Source organism: Corapipo altera, unplaced genomic scaffold, assembly GCF_003945725.1.
Source record: "Corapipo altera isolate COAL_440 unplaced genomic scaffold, ASM394572v1 268, whole genome shotgun sequence".
In the NCBI taxonomy this organism is placed as follows: Eukaryota; Metazoa; Chordata; class Aves; order Passeriformes; family Pipridae; genus Corapipo; species Corapipo altera.
Genome location: NW_020884901.1, coordinates 4,286,775 through 4,303,104, shown reverse-complemented (window position 1 = coordinate 4,303,104; position 16,330 = coordinate 4,286,775). Strand labels below are relative to the sequence as shown.

Below are 16,330 nucleotides of genomic sequence, written 5' to 3'. Positions count from 1 at the left end.
CTGATATTCTGGCTTAACTACTATTTGTTATTTGCACCCTCTTCATTAGAAACAATACCATTCCCTCCCTCCAAGGGTGTATGATCAGATACTTACTGACTCTCTCGTGCAGCAGCAGATATGGATATTTCAGTATTTCTAGAAGGGGCACTCGCAGGTTATTCTCAAAATCAGGGCCCACATAACCAGAGAGCCGAGTCTCTCCATTCTCATCCACTAGAAACAACTCATCGTCCTCCCCCGTTTCTTCCTGCATGGATTTCTCCATGTGGGCAACAAGACGGGCGGTTTCCAAGTCCCACAGGTCCTGTTCAGCGGGGAAAAACAACTATAATCAAAGTGCATTTGTGAAGGAAGTCATTCAGGACATTTATTAACACATGAACCTCCAAAATTTAAGATTTCATTTTAAAAAGTTTCTTTCTAAGCGCGGCGCAAAACACTAAAGCTTTGGCACGGAATTCAATTGTGCAAACCACAAAACTCTCACTTCAGGTCAACATTTTTAAAAGAGTAGCCTTCAAACCAGAAGCAATTTTATAATTCTGCTAAATATTCGTATTTCAGTGATTATTTCAGGCCACTGGCCAATATGCATACACAATATACAGAATATACGTAAGGACATGGGACAGAAAAATATCATATTTAGGAAGATGGGAAAAGCAATTTTATCACATTGCCTTCTCATGGATTTTGCAATTAATAGAAGGAAAAGAACATAAATAATGCAAACAGACCAACTGACTTGCTGGATATTTGTAGAGATTTGCTCACTTAACATTACTCATCTTAAGTAACTGCTCCAAACCTCAATTAGAAACCAAGTTTATTCCCTGCAGTTAATGGACACAGAAAGGAACTTTCTGTAGTTCAGACACTCCACTTATTTCCAGTCAGATGGGACTGCACTCCAGAGAAATCCTGCTGACTAATCTAAAGAACAATGTTTTGGACACCTGTATTATGATCAGTTAAGTTAGCTACAAATATGCACTTCACATACACAGACAAAAAAGGGAAAAACAAGCTTTCCAAAACTATAAAACTGGATACTAGTGAGGGAGAATTACAAAATACTTCTGATAAAAAATTAAGAGGTTTCAAACTTTTCTGATTGTTTTTAACTGCACGGTCTCACAGACTTGCAAGGTCTCGCCTCTGAAACTCAAACATAGTAGAAAACTACAAGTGAGAAGTGAAAGCAAACAAAAAAAGGAAAGGAAAATAAACATTGCAGACACCTTAGTCTGGCAGATGTTCTTTGTTTCACATGACAAAGCACCACAGCATGAATAAAGTCCAAGCTATACTGTCTAGTCAGCAATTTCCCACTACTGCTTTAGCTCTTGCTGATTTGAATACATGCAAAACAAGAGGGTCTTCACTTAACAATCAGCTGTTTACAGGGCACAGTTAAAAATCAACACACCCTATTCCCAAAAACCAATAAAACACAACCCCGGTGTAAAACTCCCCCTACACTGAGGCTGGAACACAGAAGCCTCTTAATTAATCCCTTAATTACCTTATGCAACCTTGGACATTCTTCCCTTGCCTTGTGGTATTCGACCACACACTCCAGGCAGTAAGAGAGATCATCATTGGATCCCTCAAACTCTTCCTGGGACAGCTGTTCAGTGGCATAGTGCTTCAGGAACTCGGTGGTGTCAGGACCACTCGGGGTGCACCATCGGCATGTGCTCATTCTGGGGGCAGGAAAAACGAGGAATTAACAAAGTCCAAGGACTGGAAGTGGCAAAATGTTTCCTTGTAGCCACAACAGCACCTAGTTTTCAAGGTGTGATGAGCTTCAGGATTTCTGTGGCTGATTAGCAGAGTAGATGCAGGTGTGTTCTTCCATATATATATATACAGGTGCAGGCAGTTAAACAGATTAAAGTATTAAAGGAACATCACAGAGAAATGCCTGGGGAACAGCAAACAGTAAGTGTAAAGCACCAAAGAGAAATCAAATTTGCAAACCATGAGATAATGAGTGAAAATTCATTGTACATACAAAAAAAATCTCCTCACCCACAAATAACACAGTTTCCAGAACTACAATGCTAAAGGTCTTTATATTATTTTACAGGTGACTGTGGAATCTAGGTCTAGCAGTACAGAATTTAATTAGCTTTCTTCCTTAATCTCCTGCTAAAATTTATAGGTCAACAAATCCCTGTTGTCACAAGCAGAGGATATTTAGGTAGAACTTTGCTGTCTTCATTACTGTTAGAGTTACAAAGTGTGACAGAATTCTCACCACAGATTGCTTCCTCTAAAAACAGAAGTTCTTCACTAAGCAGCAGCAGAGTCATCTCAGACCCTGCTGGTCTGAATAATTCAGCAGAACACTGGAATCACAGAATGGTTTGGGTTGGAAGGGACCTTAAAAGACCACCTCATTTCACCTTCTGCCATGGGCAGGGACACCTTCCACTAGCCCAGGTTGCTCCAAGCCCTGTCCAACCTGGCCTTGGACACTTCCCAGGGATTGGCAGCCAGGGCTCCTCTGGGCAACCTGTGCCAGGGCCTCACCACCCTGAGAGGGAAGAATTTCTTCCTCATATCTAATCTAACCCTGCCCTCTGTCAGTGTGACCCATTCCCCCTTGTCCTATAACTACAGTTCCTGATGGAGAGTCCCTCTCCAGCTTCATTGTAGGCCCCTTCAGATACTGGAAGGTTGAAAAAACACGAACACGTGAACTAAGTGTATAAAAAGGAAGATGGTAACTGCCTCTCTTATTAAGCATAACAAAGAAAGCTGGATAAAGCCAAACCATAGTCCTCAAACATACATATACCCTGGGAAAATCCCAACAATTACCTCCCTGGCCCTTACCTTTGGAAAGGGAAGCTTTCTGCTGTGCAGGTGTGCCAGTCACATGGTGGGAAGGAAAAAAGCACTGCCCTGCAGGCAGGAAAGGTGGCTGAGCCCTTCAGCCATCCATGCCCTGAGTGCAGCACGGCAGAGCAGTGTCCTCAGCAATCCATCCTCTGGAAGTCTCAGTGGTACTTCAAGGATCTACAGCAGCAAAACAGAAATCAAACCACTGAATCACAGAATCAACCAGGAAAGACCTCTGAGATCTTCGGCAATCACTACCTTATCAATCAGACTAGAGCACCCAGTACCACCTCCAGCTGGTTCTTGAACACCTCCAAGGATGGTGACTCCACCGCCTCCATGGGCAGCCCCTTCCAACGCTCAGAAACACTTTCTGTGAATAAATTCTTCCTGATATCCAACAAGAACACCCTCCGGCACAGATGGAGGCTGTGCCCTCCCCTGCCTCCCACTGTGGGGGAGAACAGGCCGACCCCCACCTTGCTCCAGCCTCCTTGCAGGCAGTAAATCACCACAAATCAGAACTGCTCTGGCATTTAGAACAACACGGGTTCTACGGAATGCGTTCCACGAAGCGGTAAGAACGATCTGCAAATGAACCCCTTCTGTCCTTCCAGCGCGGGTAAGACAACACCCCGCTTTGCCGAGAGAAGCTGTAAATATTTATCTGTGCACGTTAATCAAGTAAACTGCTTTAACAGACACGCACGAACCCGGGCTGCGAGCAGCACCTTCTCCCGGTAACGCCGCTACCGACGCCCTGCACCGGCCGAGGAGCCCCGGCCCCCGCGCACCGACCGCCCGAGCCCCTGACAGCACTTTCGTTTTCGCGGTTGGAGCAACCCCAACCCCAACCCCAACCCCAACCCCAACCCCAACCCCGCCTCCGACCCCCGCCGCGCCCCGCGCGCCCCCCACCAGCTGCCCCCGGGGCCCGCCAACCCCTTCCCGCCAAGCGGGGCCGGGCGCGGCGCTGAGGCGGCGTGAGGGACCCGGGCCGAGGCCGCACCGGGGCAGCGCGGGCGGCAGCGCGGACACTGGCGGCACCGCAGCACCGGGCGGTCCCGCTCCCGCTCCTCTCCCCCCCTCATCTCACCCCGGTCCCGTCCCGGCGGTGCCGCCCTGAGGCCGCCGCGCTCCCCACGTTTCCGGGCGCAGTCGGAAGCGGGCGCTCGCCTCGTCCCGCGGGAGGGGCCTTAAAGGGCCAGCGGGGCCGGGGAGGGGACGCTGAGGGGCGGGAAAGGAGGGTGCGAGCGGCGCTGGAGCCCTCCAGGGTAGAATTAAATAAGTACTGGAATAATAAAATCCCACCCCCAAATGCACGGGCCGGCTCCAGCTGCCTGCAGTGATGCCCCTGGAGGCGCGGGGGTTTCTGCTGCAATGGAAGCCGCTCACGGGTACCTCTCGTGCCTCTCCGTGCACATCCCACAGCAGGCAGGAAAAGGGCCGGTCCCTGCTCAGGCCTGGCTCCTCCTGGGGCTGGGGGATGAAGCCACTGAGCTCCAGGAGCGCCCCTGACCCTCCGGGTCCCACCCCACAGCCTGGGGGGCTCTGAGACATCAAACAGGGGTCACCCTCCTTCCATCAACTCCTTGGGGATGGTCCTGTGCGGGACTTGGACTCGATGATCCTTGTGGGTCCCTTCCAACTCAGCATATTCTGTGATTCTTGTTTGAATTTAAAGAAACTCACTCAACACCAGAGTTGATCAATGTTGAGCAGCATTGTTTTTTTTTGACAGCACTGGAGAAGCATTGGGGATAGTCCTCCATAAATGCCTCCAAGGAAATTACAAAAGCAGAAGCATTGTGTTTTCTAAGGTCTTTACACATTCATGTTAAATCCCGCTTTTCTACGCCTCCTCACTATATAAATCTTTGGTTTTTAGTCCATAAAAATCCTTTGTATGATGTAGCTTTTTTGTCTTGGATGAATTACTTCCCAACCTTGAACATCAAACGCTGATTGGTTATTTGTCCATTTGAAGAGATACATCCTATTTACTTGCAAAAGTTATGGTTTTTTTCCCAGTTGCAAACACTATATCCATTATCTAAAAGTTAGACAACTCTCAGCAAGTTAACCAAAAATGCAAGGTTCTTATTACATTAGAAATATACATAACTTTGGCTTTAAATAATTCTACATTAGTTCTTTATTAAGTATTCTCTATTTAAGTGTTAGTTTATTAAAACCTTAAAAATTAAAACTTTAAAGAAAAAGTTATCCATACTAATAAATCCAGGCTTAATTGGGAATATACAGGATTCAGCAGCTTTTCAGTATACAATATTTAACAGCTCTCTTTCAGACTTGATGGTCTTTGTGGGTCCCTCCCAACTCAGCATATTCCACGATGATTGTGTGATCCTTGTTTAAGACCTTACAGGTGCAGGGGGTGAATAAAGGCAAGTCCCTGTTTGATCTGCAGCTGCTGCCACCATAACGCTCCTCAGCTTTGAAGTGTGTCTCTGCTGCAAACACAACCCTTGGAACTCATCTGTCTCTGCCTTTGATAACACCACACAGCTGAGTTTTCTGCTGTAACACCACTCAGGCCATGAACGTCGGGAAAATGCTTGAAGAGACACATCTGCTTGAAACACCCAAGTTTTTAGGTGCTTTTTCAAGTGCTTTCTACACTTGAAGGAACTGTCATGCTCTTATTTATAATGCAGCCTGATACACAAAGCTTTGTCAATGTTATTTCCCTCAGCCTTCTGTGAAGTCTGTTTGGTTTTTTTTTAAACCTCTGCAGAGTTGGCTGTTAGCAATAACATTTAAATATCCATGTGAAACAACTGCCTTCCTATGCCTGTGTTCCCATGGGCCTGGGTAAGAGGATGGCAAAGGGAAAAGCTGCTTCTTCGTGCCATTATTCAGCACCTGGGAAACAATCAACAACTGCTCTCCTCCTGCAAAGACTTGCAAATGGATTACACCCACTTTATCCAAGGAGATGCAGGTAAGGAGTTTCCTTACTCCACTCCCAGGGACAGACTCGCTCTTTTCTCAGGTGTTTTCCCAAAGCAGCCAGTGCAGTGATGGCTTCAAATTTACAGTACCTGCCCTGACTTACATGTTGCAGAAAACCTGCTTTTAACAAGTATCAAGGAAGTCTTCTTTTAGGAGTTTCTGTGATGCAGCAACAGGCCTCATGCCCTGCAGTGAGGCTGTGAGCTGGAATGCTCCTGGCACACGGCCAAGGGAGTGAAAGTGCCTCAGAAAAATATTTTGGAAGGTGGTTTTGAAGCCCAAACACACAAGATAACAAAAGTAGAGAATGAGATAGCAGAGCTAAAACAAAGACAGCTGTGTTGTCTATACTACTGACTGACAGCTATCTCACCCTAATGAGACTGAACTGCAGCTTGACTGCAGGATGGGTGGGTGACTCCCTGGAGCAGGGAAACCTCTCCAGGTTTGAGATTCCTTTTCTGAGGTCCTTCATTGCCCAAAGATGAGAGATCCCTTACTCTGAGAGACCCTTGGTTAAGTAAGTGACACCCACGGGATTAGTACTAAAGCAACATTACTAATCCATGGGGCTACTCAGTATTAATTATAAATTTTACACATATAAACCACTGACCATGTGTGGGACTAAGCCTGGATCCAGCTGCACCCAGACTCCTCTCTGAGATCCCCTCAAAGGGGTCCATTCTGAACCTCATGACTCAACAGGAGGGTCTTTCTTACCCTTTGTGTCTCCAGACTCTTTGTAAATCATTCTACCTCGATTCTAACTCCATTTTCCTTTGTATGTCTCTTCCATGCAGTAATTAATAAGGTGAACTTTGCCATCAAACTTACTGAATCTTGATAAACCACTGTTAAACTTTGAATTCCACTGAATTTACCTCAGTAAAACATATTGCTGCTTCTCTGTTTTGAGGGAGGTGCATTCCACTCATCCACAACAGTTTTCCTTTAAAGCAAAGAACAAAATAAATCTCATTATGGAGGTAGAAGTTTATTTCTGTGAGATCTACTATACAAACTCTACGACGAGACAATTGTTTGTGCTCCAGCCTGGAGACAATTCAGAGATCTCCATATTCTAGGAAAAATCCCTGAAAAACACAAACTGTTTAGATGTAAAAGTCCAAGTTTTTCAGCTTTTCACCTTCAAACCCATAAAACAAGAGAAGAACTGGTGTGTGTGTTTTCTTCCCCTCTGCCCTACTTGATGTCTTGGCTGGAAAACTTACCCTTGTACCAGTGGCTGATCACAGGGGGTGTCCTGCCTGTCCCACAAAAATCCCACTATCTTGAGAGAGACTAAAGCCAGACACAGTTAAATATAGCAAGTTCTCCTTTAAAATCCTTTGCTACAAGTCACATTCCAGACCCTCCAACAAGGCCTTTATTTCAAGCCATTGAAAGTTCTGGATTTTCAGTAACAATTATTAAAGAATTTATCAAAATGACCCTCGAAAAGCAGAGCCTGAGTCTTCTTGCATTATTTCCTAAAACAGTGCATGGGAAATATAAACAAGCCATACAAATACTTTACACAGTAAGAGATTTTGGGGGTTTGTTTTTTTCACAGTCAGTCAATTTACAAATAATCACTCTGGGCAGAGAGATAAAAATATCATACAAAGCCATGAGTAAAAACTCCATCTTATTGCTCAATTTTCTTATTAAAATGTAGAAATTATCCTTGACACAATAAAAGTATGTGTATGCACATGTATATATATATTTACACTGTTTGTTTTGTCTCTATATTCCAAATATTAACAAAAACATTTCAAATGCATTGGTTTGGTTTTAGCATGAAATGACGTTAAAATTACGAGCAGAAATGGACAAATATCCTTTTTCTCTAGGAGGGTTGAGAAAAGTGTAAGTCTACATCAAAAATAAAATTAGGTGCTTTTAAGAACAAGATATACCTCCAAAAAAAACCAAGTCAAAAGTTGTGCTGTTTCCATCAACACAGATGTCTTAAGGATTGGTTATTACAGAGATTTAAAACCAAATTGAAAGCCTTTTTCTAATTTTATGAATTTTAAATTAAAAAAAAATAAAGTTCTGAAAACCAAGTTTATTCATAAAGGGAAAAGAGCAGTTTTCAACTTCACAGAAAACAAAGCAGTGAAAAAATTGTATCTTGAGACATTTAAAAAGCAATGAAGGTTTCTAAAACCAGAGCTAAATGAAAGTAATAAAAAGTAGCACAAAAGCTCTGTTGAACTCAGTCTTCAATATGAAAGACGAAAATCAGACGTGCCCATCTTGACTTTTGCCATCACTCCACAGCCTGTGTACCTGCAGTTGTTGAGCTGCACCCACTCTCAACCAGATCCATTTGCAGTTAAAAATGCAAATTAGGAGTTGCTTTTAGGACACTCCATTAATCACTCTCTTCAGAGTCAAAAATGTCACTGAATCGGAAAGCCTTTTTCTCCTGACTGGCTGATAAATCACCTGAGCTAAGGTGCTTCCACTGCTTCTTTCTTAACTTTTCTTCTAATTCTGGGAGCTTGTATTGATACAGAAAATCCATAATTTCTAGGGGAAAAAAGAAAACTTAGTTTTAATTGGATCTATTAGGGAACAGGACCTCACAGACAGAAATGACGTTGTGTTAAATGCACAAAATGTCTGTACTGTTCTGATCACTGTGGCTGCAGGAACACCACTACATACAAACATGCAAAGAGAAATTAAAATGCACAGTCATAAAACTTTTAAAGCCAAGGTGTTAAAAAGAGGCTCACGTGCACTGCACAAAGATGACATTGAAAGTTATAAAAAAAAAAATTCAGTAAAATAAAGCCCAAGATTTTAGCCAATTAGGGGTAAGCTACATAGGAAAAAATTCAACTAGAATAAGCATTCTTTATTAGATTCAAGCAAAAACCTTAAGGAGTATATACAAACAGCTGGGATACTGACCAGAAAAACTCTTCTTTTGCCAAGAAGGGACAAAGGAGACTTTTAGCCTATAAAACTGTACTTGAAGATAGGTTGTAGGGACATCTCTGCAAAGAGAAGAGGTCAAAGAATCAGTGGTGCAAGGAACTATCACAAAGCTTGGTTGTTACTGAGTTATCCATTCATGAGTGATGCCAGTCAAAAAATAGCTTAGCTTTAGGTAGAAAGGGTGGAATTCACATTGTAATTAAAGCAGGTTTTCAAGACAGCAATTCCCCTTGAAGGTAGGAACCTGCACTGTGCCATCACACACAGTAAATGAAACAAAGTATGTGGAAAAAGGGGAAGTTCAGCATTTACAGGACTGGTAATTTCATATTCAACACTCCTTTATTTGGAAGACAACTGTTATGTTGTATTACACAATCCTGTAATCATCCCTTTTTCCCATTTGTTGATTAACACTTGGAAGCACAGATACACAACACAATATTTGGAATGCCAAGAGTTTCCTGATGTGGTTAAAAGCAAGTTTCAGATCCTGTAGGGATGGTTTCCTGCTCAGTGATATGCCAGGATATACAACTGTATGTTGTCAAACTGAACATATGCTGTGGTTATAGAGGTCTAAGAACTTGGATTCATCTGCTTCAACCACCCTTTCTATCCATACAAAGAGGGGGAAAAGGTTTACCCAATAGCATCACCGAGTTCTTCCCAGTTTACTTCATTGGCATCCTCCACTTTCATTTCATACAGCCTGTGAATGTAAGACAGGAACAGTTTGCAGGCAGAATTCAAGCCATAATTCAGTGCCCCCAGCTCCCCCAAGTCAGAAGGCAAAGGACATTTAGTCCAGAGTAAGAATGGTTGCAAAACACATATCAAGCTGCAAGCAGGCTGTTCTCTCCCTGCAAGCTTTTATAAACCAGCTCAGAACCAACATCCCAGTGCCTCTGAACTGTACCTTTTAATAAGAGTGATCTTGTTCTGTACTCCCTTGATCCATCTATGTAACGTCTGCCCCTTGGACATCTTCTTTACTAAAATTGAATTCCTTTGAAAACACACAGAAACAGGTTTCTATCATTTCAAGAAATTCCAAGCATCAAGATGCTACTGCTGTCACAGAGAGGCAGAAATCAGGCTTTGCTATCACAGCAAAAAGAAAACTTACCCCAGTTAGCAAAGAGTTATTTGTCTCAGACACATTTGCAACACCTCTTCTGTAGTCTACAATCTATTACATGTCCTACCAAATGATCACGACAGCACAAAACACAGAAGAAATACTCCCCAGAACACATTTGATTATCTCAGGTGAGCACAAACCCTTACCATTTCTGTTTACACTGTCTCCAGTAGCGACTTCCCACTTTGGTTTCAATCTCAGTCCATGGGAGTTGCTGGCACAGTTTGTCACGGTCAACCCAGAGATCCCCGTTTGACTGTTCCAGTGAGGAAGGAGAACGTCCATCTTCCATTTCCAGTTTTTTCCTCATCACTTCCTTCACTGCATGCTTTAACTTCTGGATCTCTTCCTTTGTCCAAGGACCGTAATTAATAGCTAAAATTGAAAAAAACCACCAGACTGAGGCATAATTTATCATATAGGATTAGGAAAAAAGGCAAAAGAGCAAGTGTTTCACTTTGCATTGTTATTATTTACAGACCAGCTTCTTAACACACCTCCTAGAAACTCCTCTCCATACCAGACTTGAGAGTTCAGCCTAATCACTAAAGAACAGTCTGATCCCTAGTTTTTAAAACCTGCCTGCCAAACTCCTTCTGCCCTCCCTGTGAAAGCATCTCTTTATATGTCAGTTCTGTTTAATAAAGAGTTGCATTTGGTCCACTTCTTTTCCCTTTTCTATCAGAGACCATTCTTATCCCTTTCATATGAAAATGCAATCAGTAGTTTGAAGAAAGGACCACCACTGCAAAATAATTATTAATTTTTAAAAAACCCCCACACTTGAGGGACTTTTTCCTCATGTGTAGGATACATAAAACATACAGTTGTAATATAACTTCTCAAATTGCATTACACAAAATTAATGCCTTTTCTTAAAATTACATACCTGACTTGATTTCAGAGAATTTCATAGCAACTGAGAGGTTAGAACGGGACATGAGCTCAGAAATCTTCTTCCAGTCATTGCCATGCATAGCCTGATACTTCTTTAATTGTTCTTTTTCTTCCTTAGTGTACCTGGTTGAGGAAATGGGCACTGCTGTAAATTCAAACCATTTCAATCTTTTAAAAGAGCTGTAACCTCTACAGGTGATCAATGTTACTCATCACTACCACTTCAAGTCACATTTTAGAAGAGAGGAATCAATAAGGACTAGTCAGAAAAATGACCTGTCCATTAAGACACAGTAACTGGCACAAATGGCAAAGATGATCTTCTTTTATATAAATCTGCAATGCAAAAATAACCAAAAGATACAGATATGAGCATTCAGAAACCCTTAAATTATTCCCTTACCTTCCTTTATAATTATTTGGGTCAAACATCTTCCTTGCTCTGTAATATATCAGCCTCCAGGGTCGGGGTATGCCCTCAGCTAGAAGGTAAAGGATCATTTTTAAGAAACAATTCTCACAGTGGTGAGGCCACTTTAGGAAAAAAAAAAAAAAGCCAAAACAAAACCAAAACCCAACACCACACATTTTCATGACTGTGCTGCCAACAACAGATTCTCTCCCCTCAAGAGAATGTACTCTGGTAAATAATTCTGTAGGTGCCTGCACACGTGTGGGTGAGTATCAGACACTGAACTTCTGAACTCTCAGGCACAAACCTGCTCCTCACAAGCTACAAACTCTGTGGACTGGCTGTGCATTTGATCCAGGTGTAATTAAAATTTAACTGACATGGTGAATACTCCCATTCAGAGAGAGACACGAGACAGCCACCTGTGAGGAGGCTGATGAGACACTGTCCTTCTGCACACAGAGTATTTCAGCTGGGAAAAGCAGGCCAGCAAAACCAGTGAAGATCTCTGCTGAAGGGAAGATCCAATCTCTGGGAACACACGACAACCTTAGTGAACATTGCCCAGGAGAGGTGACTGCAGGTCACATAACACTGATGTGACTTCCTGCCAAGTTTTCCCAGACCAGGAGCAAACTCCCAGACTGGAACAGAAATCAACACTGGGCAAATGTGACAGTGCAGAGGGATCTGTGTGTGTGTAACAATCACAGAAAAACAAATCTGTAGCCTCTTCGACCCTTAAATCCCAATCCATTACAGGTTGCCATTTACTCTGCCTTGCCTGTATAAATTCACAGAATGAAGCCCCTGAGAAAGTGGCCTGAGCAGATTCAGCAGAGATGTTACACAATGAACACGTTTGCCAGGTGAAGTCTGAATGTTTTCTAGCCAAGAAAAGCCCAATAAAATGAGTAAAGAGGGAAAAAAAAAAAAAAAAAGAGATGCTCCTCTTACAAACAGAATCATAGTCATAAGAATTGTTTTCCTCAAGTCTTGGAAAAGTGACTGTTTGATTAAAGTCATCCTTTCTCAAGTTTCTGCCCTCACTCAGTCCTGCACCTGCCACCTATTTATGTGCTCTAGGAACAGTTGACAATTCCAGCCAGGACTTAAATCAATCACAGCTGCCATTAATAACCTTAATTACTGCCCAGCAAATAATGCACCTGAAGCCATAAAGCCCAAATATAAAAGTTTGAAACCCTTCAAGTGTTACTGGTCTTGACATTTTATCTCTGAACTCTTCCTACCTGAGACCAGATAAGAACAGAACATAATACTGTGAAGATTATCAACAACATCATCTCACCAGCATGCTCCTTTTTTTACCAAATTCAGCAATATCAGTGCTTTTCAATAAAAATTAGTTTTAAAAATATGTCATGGTATCACCAGGCTGTGGAATGGAACATTCAGCTGTTTGAGAGGGAACTAAAATACTTACAAATTTTCTCACAGAACTGATGCTTTGCCTTGAGGCGATTGATTGTTTCTTTATCTTCTGGATACCTGGAAGTGAACAGGAGTTTCTCAGCACTGTCTATCCCACTGATGGATAAGAACTCTTCAACATTTTTTCGGATTTGATCGTTTTCCTTCTGGGTAAATCTGCCAAATTTGACAGCCATGCCTACAATATACAAAGGTAAAAAAACCCCAAACAAGTCAAACCTCGAGTATCATCTTTTATACGTTTCAGGTTTTAGCTCAGGTTTGAAAAGAGATCAACAAATCCAAAGGGGGAAAAAGAAAACTGCAAGAGACAAACCAGTAATTTACACACACAGTTTGGACTGTAATTTAACAATTAGAAAGTAGATGCTACAAAACAGAGAAACAGAAAATATGTCAGTTGGAATGAAGTGAACCACTCCATGGATGCAACAGGCATGATACAAATAACTATTTTCCCTCTGTCAAAACACAAGCACAGTCCTTCCTCACTGCAACAGCATTTTAGAGAGCTCACCTTGTTTTTTAAACTGTTTAAACCTTGCCAGGTCTCTTCCAGCCATCTTCCTGATGGAAGTGTCTGAGATATTCTTCACATGAGGAATAAACTCTTTCAATTCTTCTCTGGCAGTATCCAAATCCACAAATGAAGACGTGAAAGAGTCCAGGTATTCATCATCATCCAGACTCACCTCATCAGAGGCTGCCATCTCAGCAAAGGAACTGTTCTGGTTCTTCTTGTTATTTGATGCTGAGGGTTCTGGGGTCCTGATATTTAAAAACAAAACCAGGCATAAATACACCATTAGAACTCCAAACCAGAGATTTTTCTTAGCATCTCTACCACTACAAGAATGAACGTGCCCATTCATTAAGGAAAAAGGAACAGTTCACACATCCACCCCCTTATATTTCCAACCTCTTAACACAGATATAATTTATTATCAAATTTCTATACTTACAATAGTCAAGGAGCTTTCTGAGGTTTAGAAAATCCACAAAGCTCTCACCCTTGGACACACTGAAGAAATAAGTGTCTCTTGGTACCACTGGCACACAGATTTTTTTCCATCTGTCCCTTACTCTAGTGCACTTATTGTGGGTTCTAGTCACTGTAAAAGCATCAAGAGCTACTTACAAGAACATTTGTCTGCACAAAACATTAAATTCTTTAGGTGACCTTACTAGCTGCTTGGTTAAAATGCATATGTTCACTATAAATACAAAAATTAACACAGAAACTCCCTTCTTTCCTCCTCTCCTCTCTTTTTTTTACTAAATATGAATTGCTTGAACTTAAATTATTTCTATATCTAAAGGTTTTAGAAAGGAGGAAAGAGCCCACACTGAAGGCTACAGTAGTGCATTCTTATAAATTGTTATTGTATTTCCATGAGATAAAGAAGCTTTAAAAGTAGGTCTCTAACATCTCAATATGCTGTGTAAGTTAAAAGTTTTTCTTTAAAATACATACAAAACAGAATGAAGAAAAATCTGTGGACCCAAATAACATTAAAAAACCCAGATTTGGGGGGTTAGAGAAGGAAAAAGAAAAAACAACTAAACAAACCAAAAAATAACTCCTAAACTTACATCTCATCTGACTCTGAAGAACTTTCTTCCATGACAAAAGCACTGCTTTTAATTGCTTTTTTAGCACGTCCTGGAGTTTTCTGAGCTCGATCAGGTGCTTTACTGGGTGTGGAAAAATCAGCAGGTACCTCCACTGAGGGCTCACTTGTGGCAGAAGCAGCATCAGAGTCACCACTCTTGTGCCTCTGCCTCTTCTGGGCAGGTAAAGGCCACCCTTTGTCCTCCACTGGCCTCTTTTGCCCTGGAGATGACAACAATGCCTGGTCAGCAGCTCCATCTGTGTCCTCCTGCCCACCCTGGGCACTGCTGCCTCTCCTTTTTTTCTTCTTCTTCCTGGGTTTCTCTCTGCTGTTTTCGCTGGGTCTTTGGGAGGGAGGCCCCTCACGCTCCTCGCCTGCTTCAGGCAGCTTTGCTTTTTTCTTCTTCTTCTTGGGGTTTTTTTTAATGTACACATAATCCAGAGTGCTGCCCTGGCAGCCCCCAGGGCTGTGCTGGTTCACCAACACACAGCTGACATCGCTCTGCTCGTCCATGCTCTCGCTGCATTCCTGCTTCCTTCTCTTCTTCTGGGAAGCCTCCACTCCAGTTCCATTGGTAATTTCCTGGTCTATTCTCACACAATAATCAGCTATGGAAGCCTGCTGCCTCTCACCCTTGTTTTGGGCTTTCTTCTTCTTCTTCTGGCTGCCCTCCCCACCCTGTGCTGCTGTGTTTTCAAACAGCAGAGGAGAAGCTCGGCCGAGCTCCGGGTCTTCCCCACTCCCATCATTCCCATGTTGGTCATTGCACTCCTTTTGTTTCCTCTTCTTCTTCTTCCTCTTCTTGAGGAAATCCTGGCCTTGAAAATCATCTGTACACGCCATTCCTTTCATTTTTTCTTAGGTAAAAGACAAGAGCTTTATTGGAGTGTTGTAATTTATTTACCATGACACACGTTAAACAGTACAAACCTCTCCCCCCCCCCCCAAAAAAAACCAACAACAAAAAGCACAAAACTCACCCGAAACTTTAAAAATTAAATGCTCCATTTTATCTTAAGAACATCAAATAAAAACACTCACTTTTCAAACCAGCTGGTTTTGCAGAGTGCCTATGAAAAACTGACACCTTCTTTGTGGGACAGATGTGCATCACAGCTGGACTCAGCCTGAAAGTGCCTTCCTGGAACAGCAAAATACACACCTTAATAACTATTAGTTTGATTTTGAGTAACTAAGCACCGTCAGACTGTTTTGTTCAACTCTGCTTTCAGCACTGAAGCAGCAACAAGTTAAAATTAACAGAGAAATATCAGACTAACCAGCACTAAATCCAATTCTCTAATTAGAAGCTTCTGACGGGTTCTGCCCGCGCTCAAACCGGCCTATGCCGAGCTCAGCCCTGCCGGCTCTGTCCCAGTACACGGCAATTCCTGAAGAATACAGTTACACAAAGCAGGCACGAAGGATTTTCAGCACGTTTTCCACATCCAGCACACAGAAAAAGTACTTACCGAGCAACACTCGCGAACCCTTGAATTTCGCAGCCCCCGGGCAGTCTGCAGCGCTGGCCGGCGCCGGGCATCACCGGCTGGCGAAGGCCCTGTGGGCAAACACCGAACCGCTCACACACAGCTCGTCCCAGCGCCACTTACCCATAAACCCGCCCGTAGGCCCGGCCGGGGGCAGGGCCCCGCCGCTCCCCTCCGCCGTCCTGGGACTACCGTGGACACGCACCCAAGGCGTTGTCGGCGGTGCCTGGACCCCGCAGCCCCTCAGGAACCCCCCAAACCCCTCATGGACCCTCAGACCCCCCCGGCCCCGTTCCCGGCCCCGTTCCCGCCACCTACACGTGGGATCCGCCCGCGCCGCCGTCCCCCCCGCGCCCCGCGGCCGCCGGATCTTCCGTTCCCCTCGGCGGAAGGGCCCCCGGCCGGACCAGTGAGAGCGGCGCACCGCCCGTTGCCCGGGAGACGGACGACGCCGCGCGCGCCCCGCGATCGGTGGAACCGGGACCGGGACTGGGAGAGACCCTCCGGGACCTGGAGTGGGACTGGGAGAGAC

At 43.5% G+C, this 16,330-nt stretch overlaps 2 protein-coding genes across 3 annotated transcripts in view; both read right to left on the bottom strand.

Annotated features, from left to right (window-relative positions):
* Positions 1-4,267, bottom strand: part of SETX (senataxin) — a 28,252-nt gene extending 23,985 nt beyond the window's left edge. Inside the window, exons 1-4 of one of the 2 annotated variants that reach the window (XM_027650006.1) lie at positions 3,950-4,267; positions 2,848-3,030; positions 1,529-1,709; positions 97-307 (exon numbers count right to left, since the gene is read on the bottom strand). In XM_027650006.1, coding sequence (XP_027505807.1) covers positions 97-307; positions 1,529-1,708 — 391 coding nt within the window. In that variant the 5' untranslated portion in view covers position 1,709; positions 2,848-3,030; positions 3,950-4,267. Of the gene's footprint in view, positions 1-96; positions 308-1,528; positions 1,710-2,847; positions 3,031-3,332; positions 3,689-3,949 lie in introns of those variants that run through there. The other variant, XM_027650007.1, reaches the window with a different exon arrangement.
* Positions 4,268-7,406: 3,139 nt separating this feature from the next.
* TTF1 (transcription termination factor 1) lies at positions 7,407-15,869 on the bottom strand. The gene is made up of 12 exons (XM_027650226.1): positions 15,781-15,869; positions 15,350-15,449; positions 14,289-15,165; positions 13,213-13,463; positions 12,688-12,873; positions 11,232-11,310; positions 10,821-10,951; positions 10,078-10,306; positions 9,707-9,796; positions 9,434-9,499; positions 8,761-8,846; positions 7,407-8,373 (listed from the first exon to the last, which is right to left on the bottom strand). The coding sequence occupies exons 2-12, from the start codon at positions 15,417-15,419 to the stop codon at positions 8,216-8,218; spliced, it is 2,223 nt and encodes a 740-aa protein (XP_027506027.1). The 5' UTR covers positions 15,420-15,449; positions 15,781-15,869; the 3' UTR covers positions 7,407-8,215.
* Between the last annotated feature and the right edge of the window lie 461 nt (positions 15,870-16,330).

Coding starts and splice junctions, on each gene's coding strand:
- TTF1 (XM_027650226.1), bottom strand. CDS start 15,419: ATGCACATCTGTCCCACAAAGAAGGTGTCAGTTTTTCATAGGCACTCT. Junction 11,311..12,687: donor TCAGTTCTGTGAGAAAATTT/GTAAGTATTTTA, acceptor TTTACCTTCTAG/CTGAGGGCATACCCCGACCC. Junction 10,307..10,820: donor ATTCTCTGAAATCAAGTCAG/GTATGTAATTTT, acceptor TTTCAATTTTAG/CTATTAATTACGGTCCTTGG.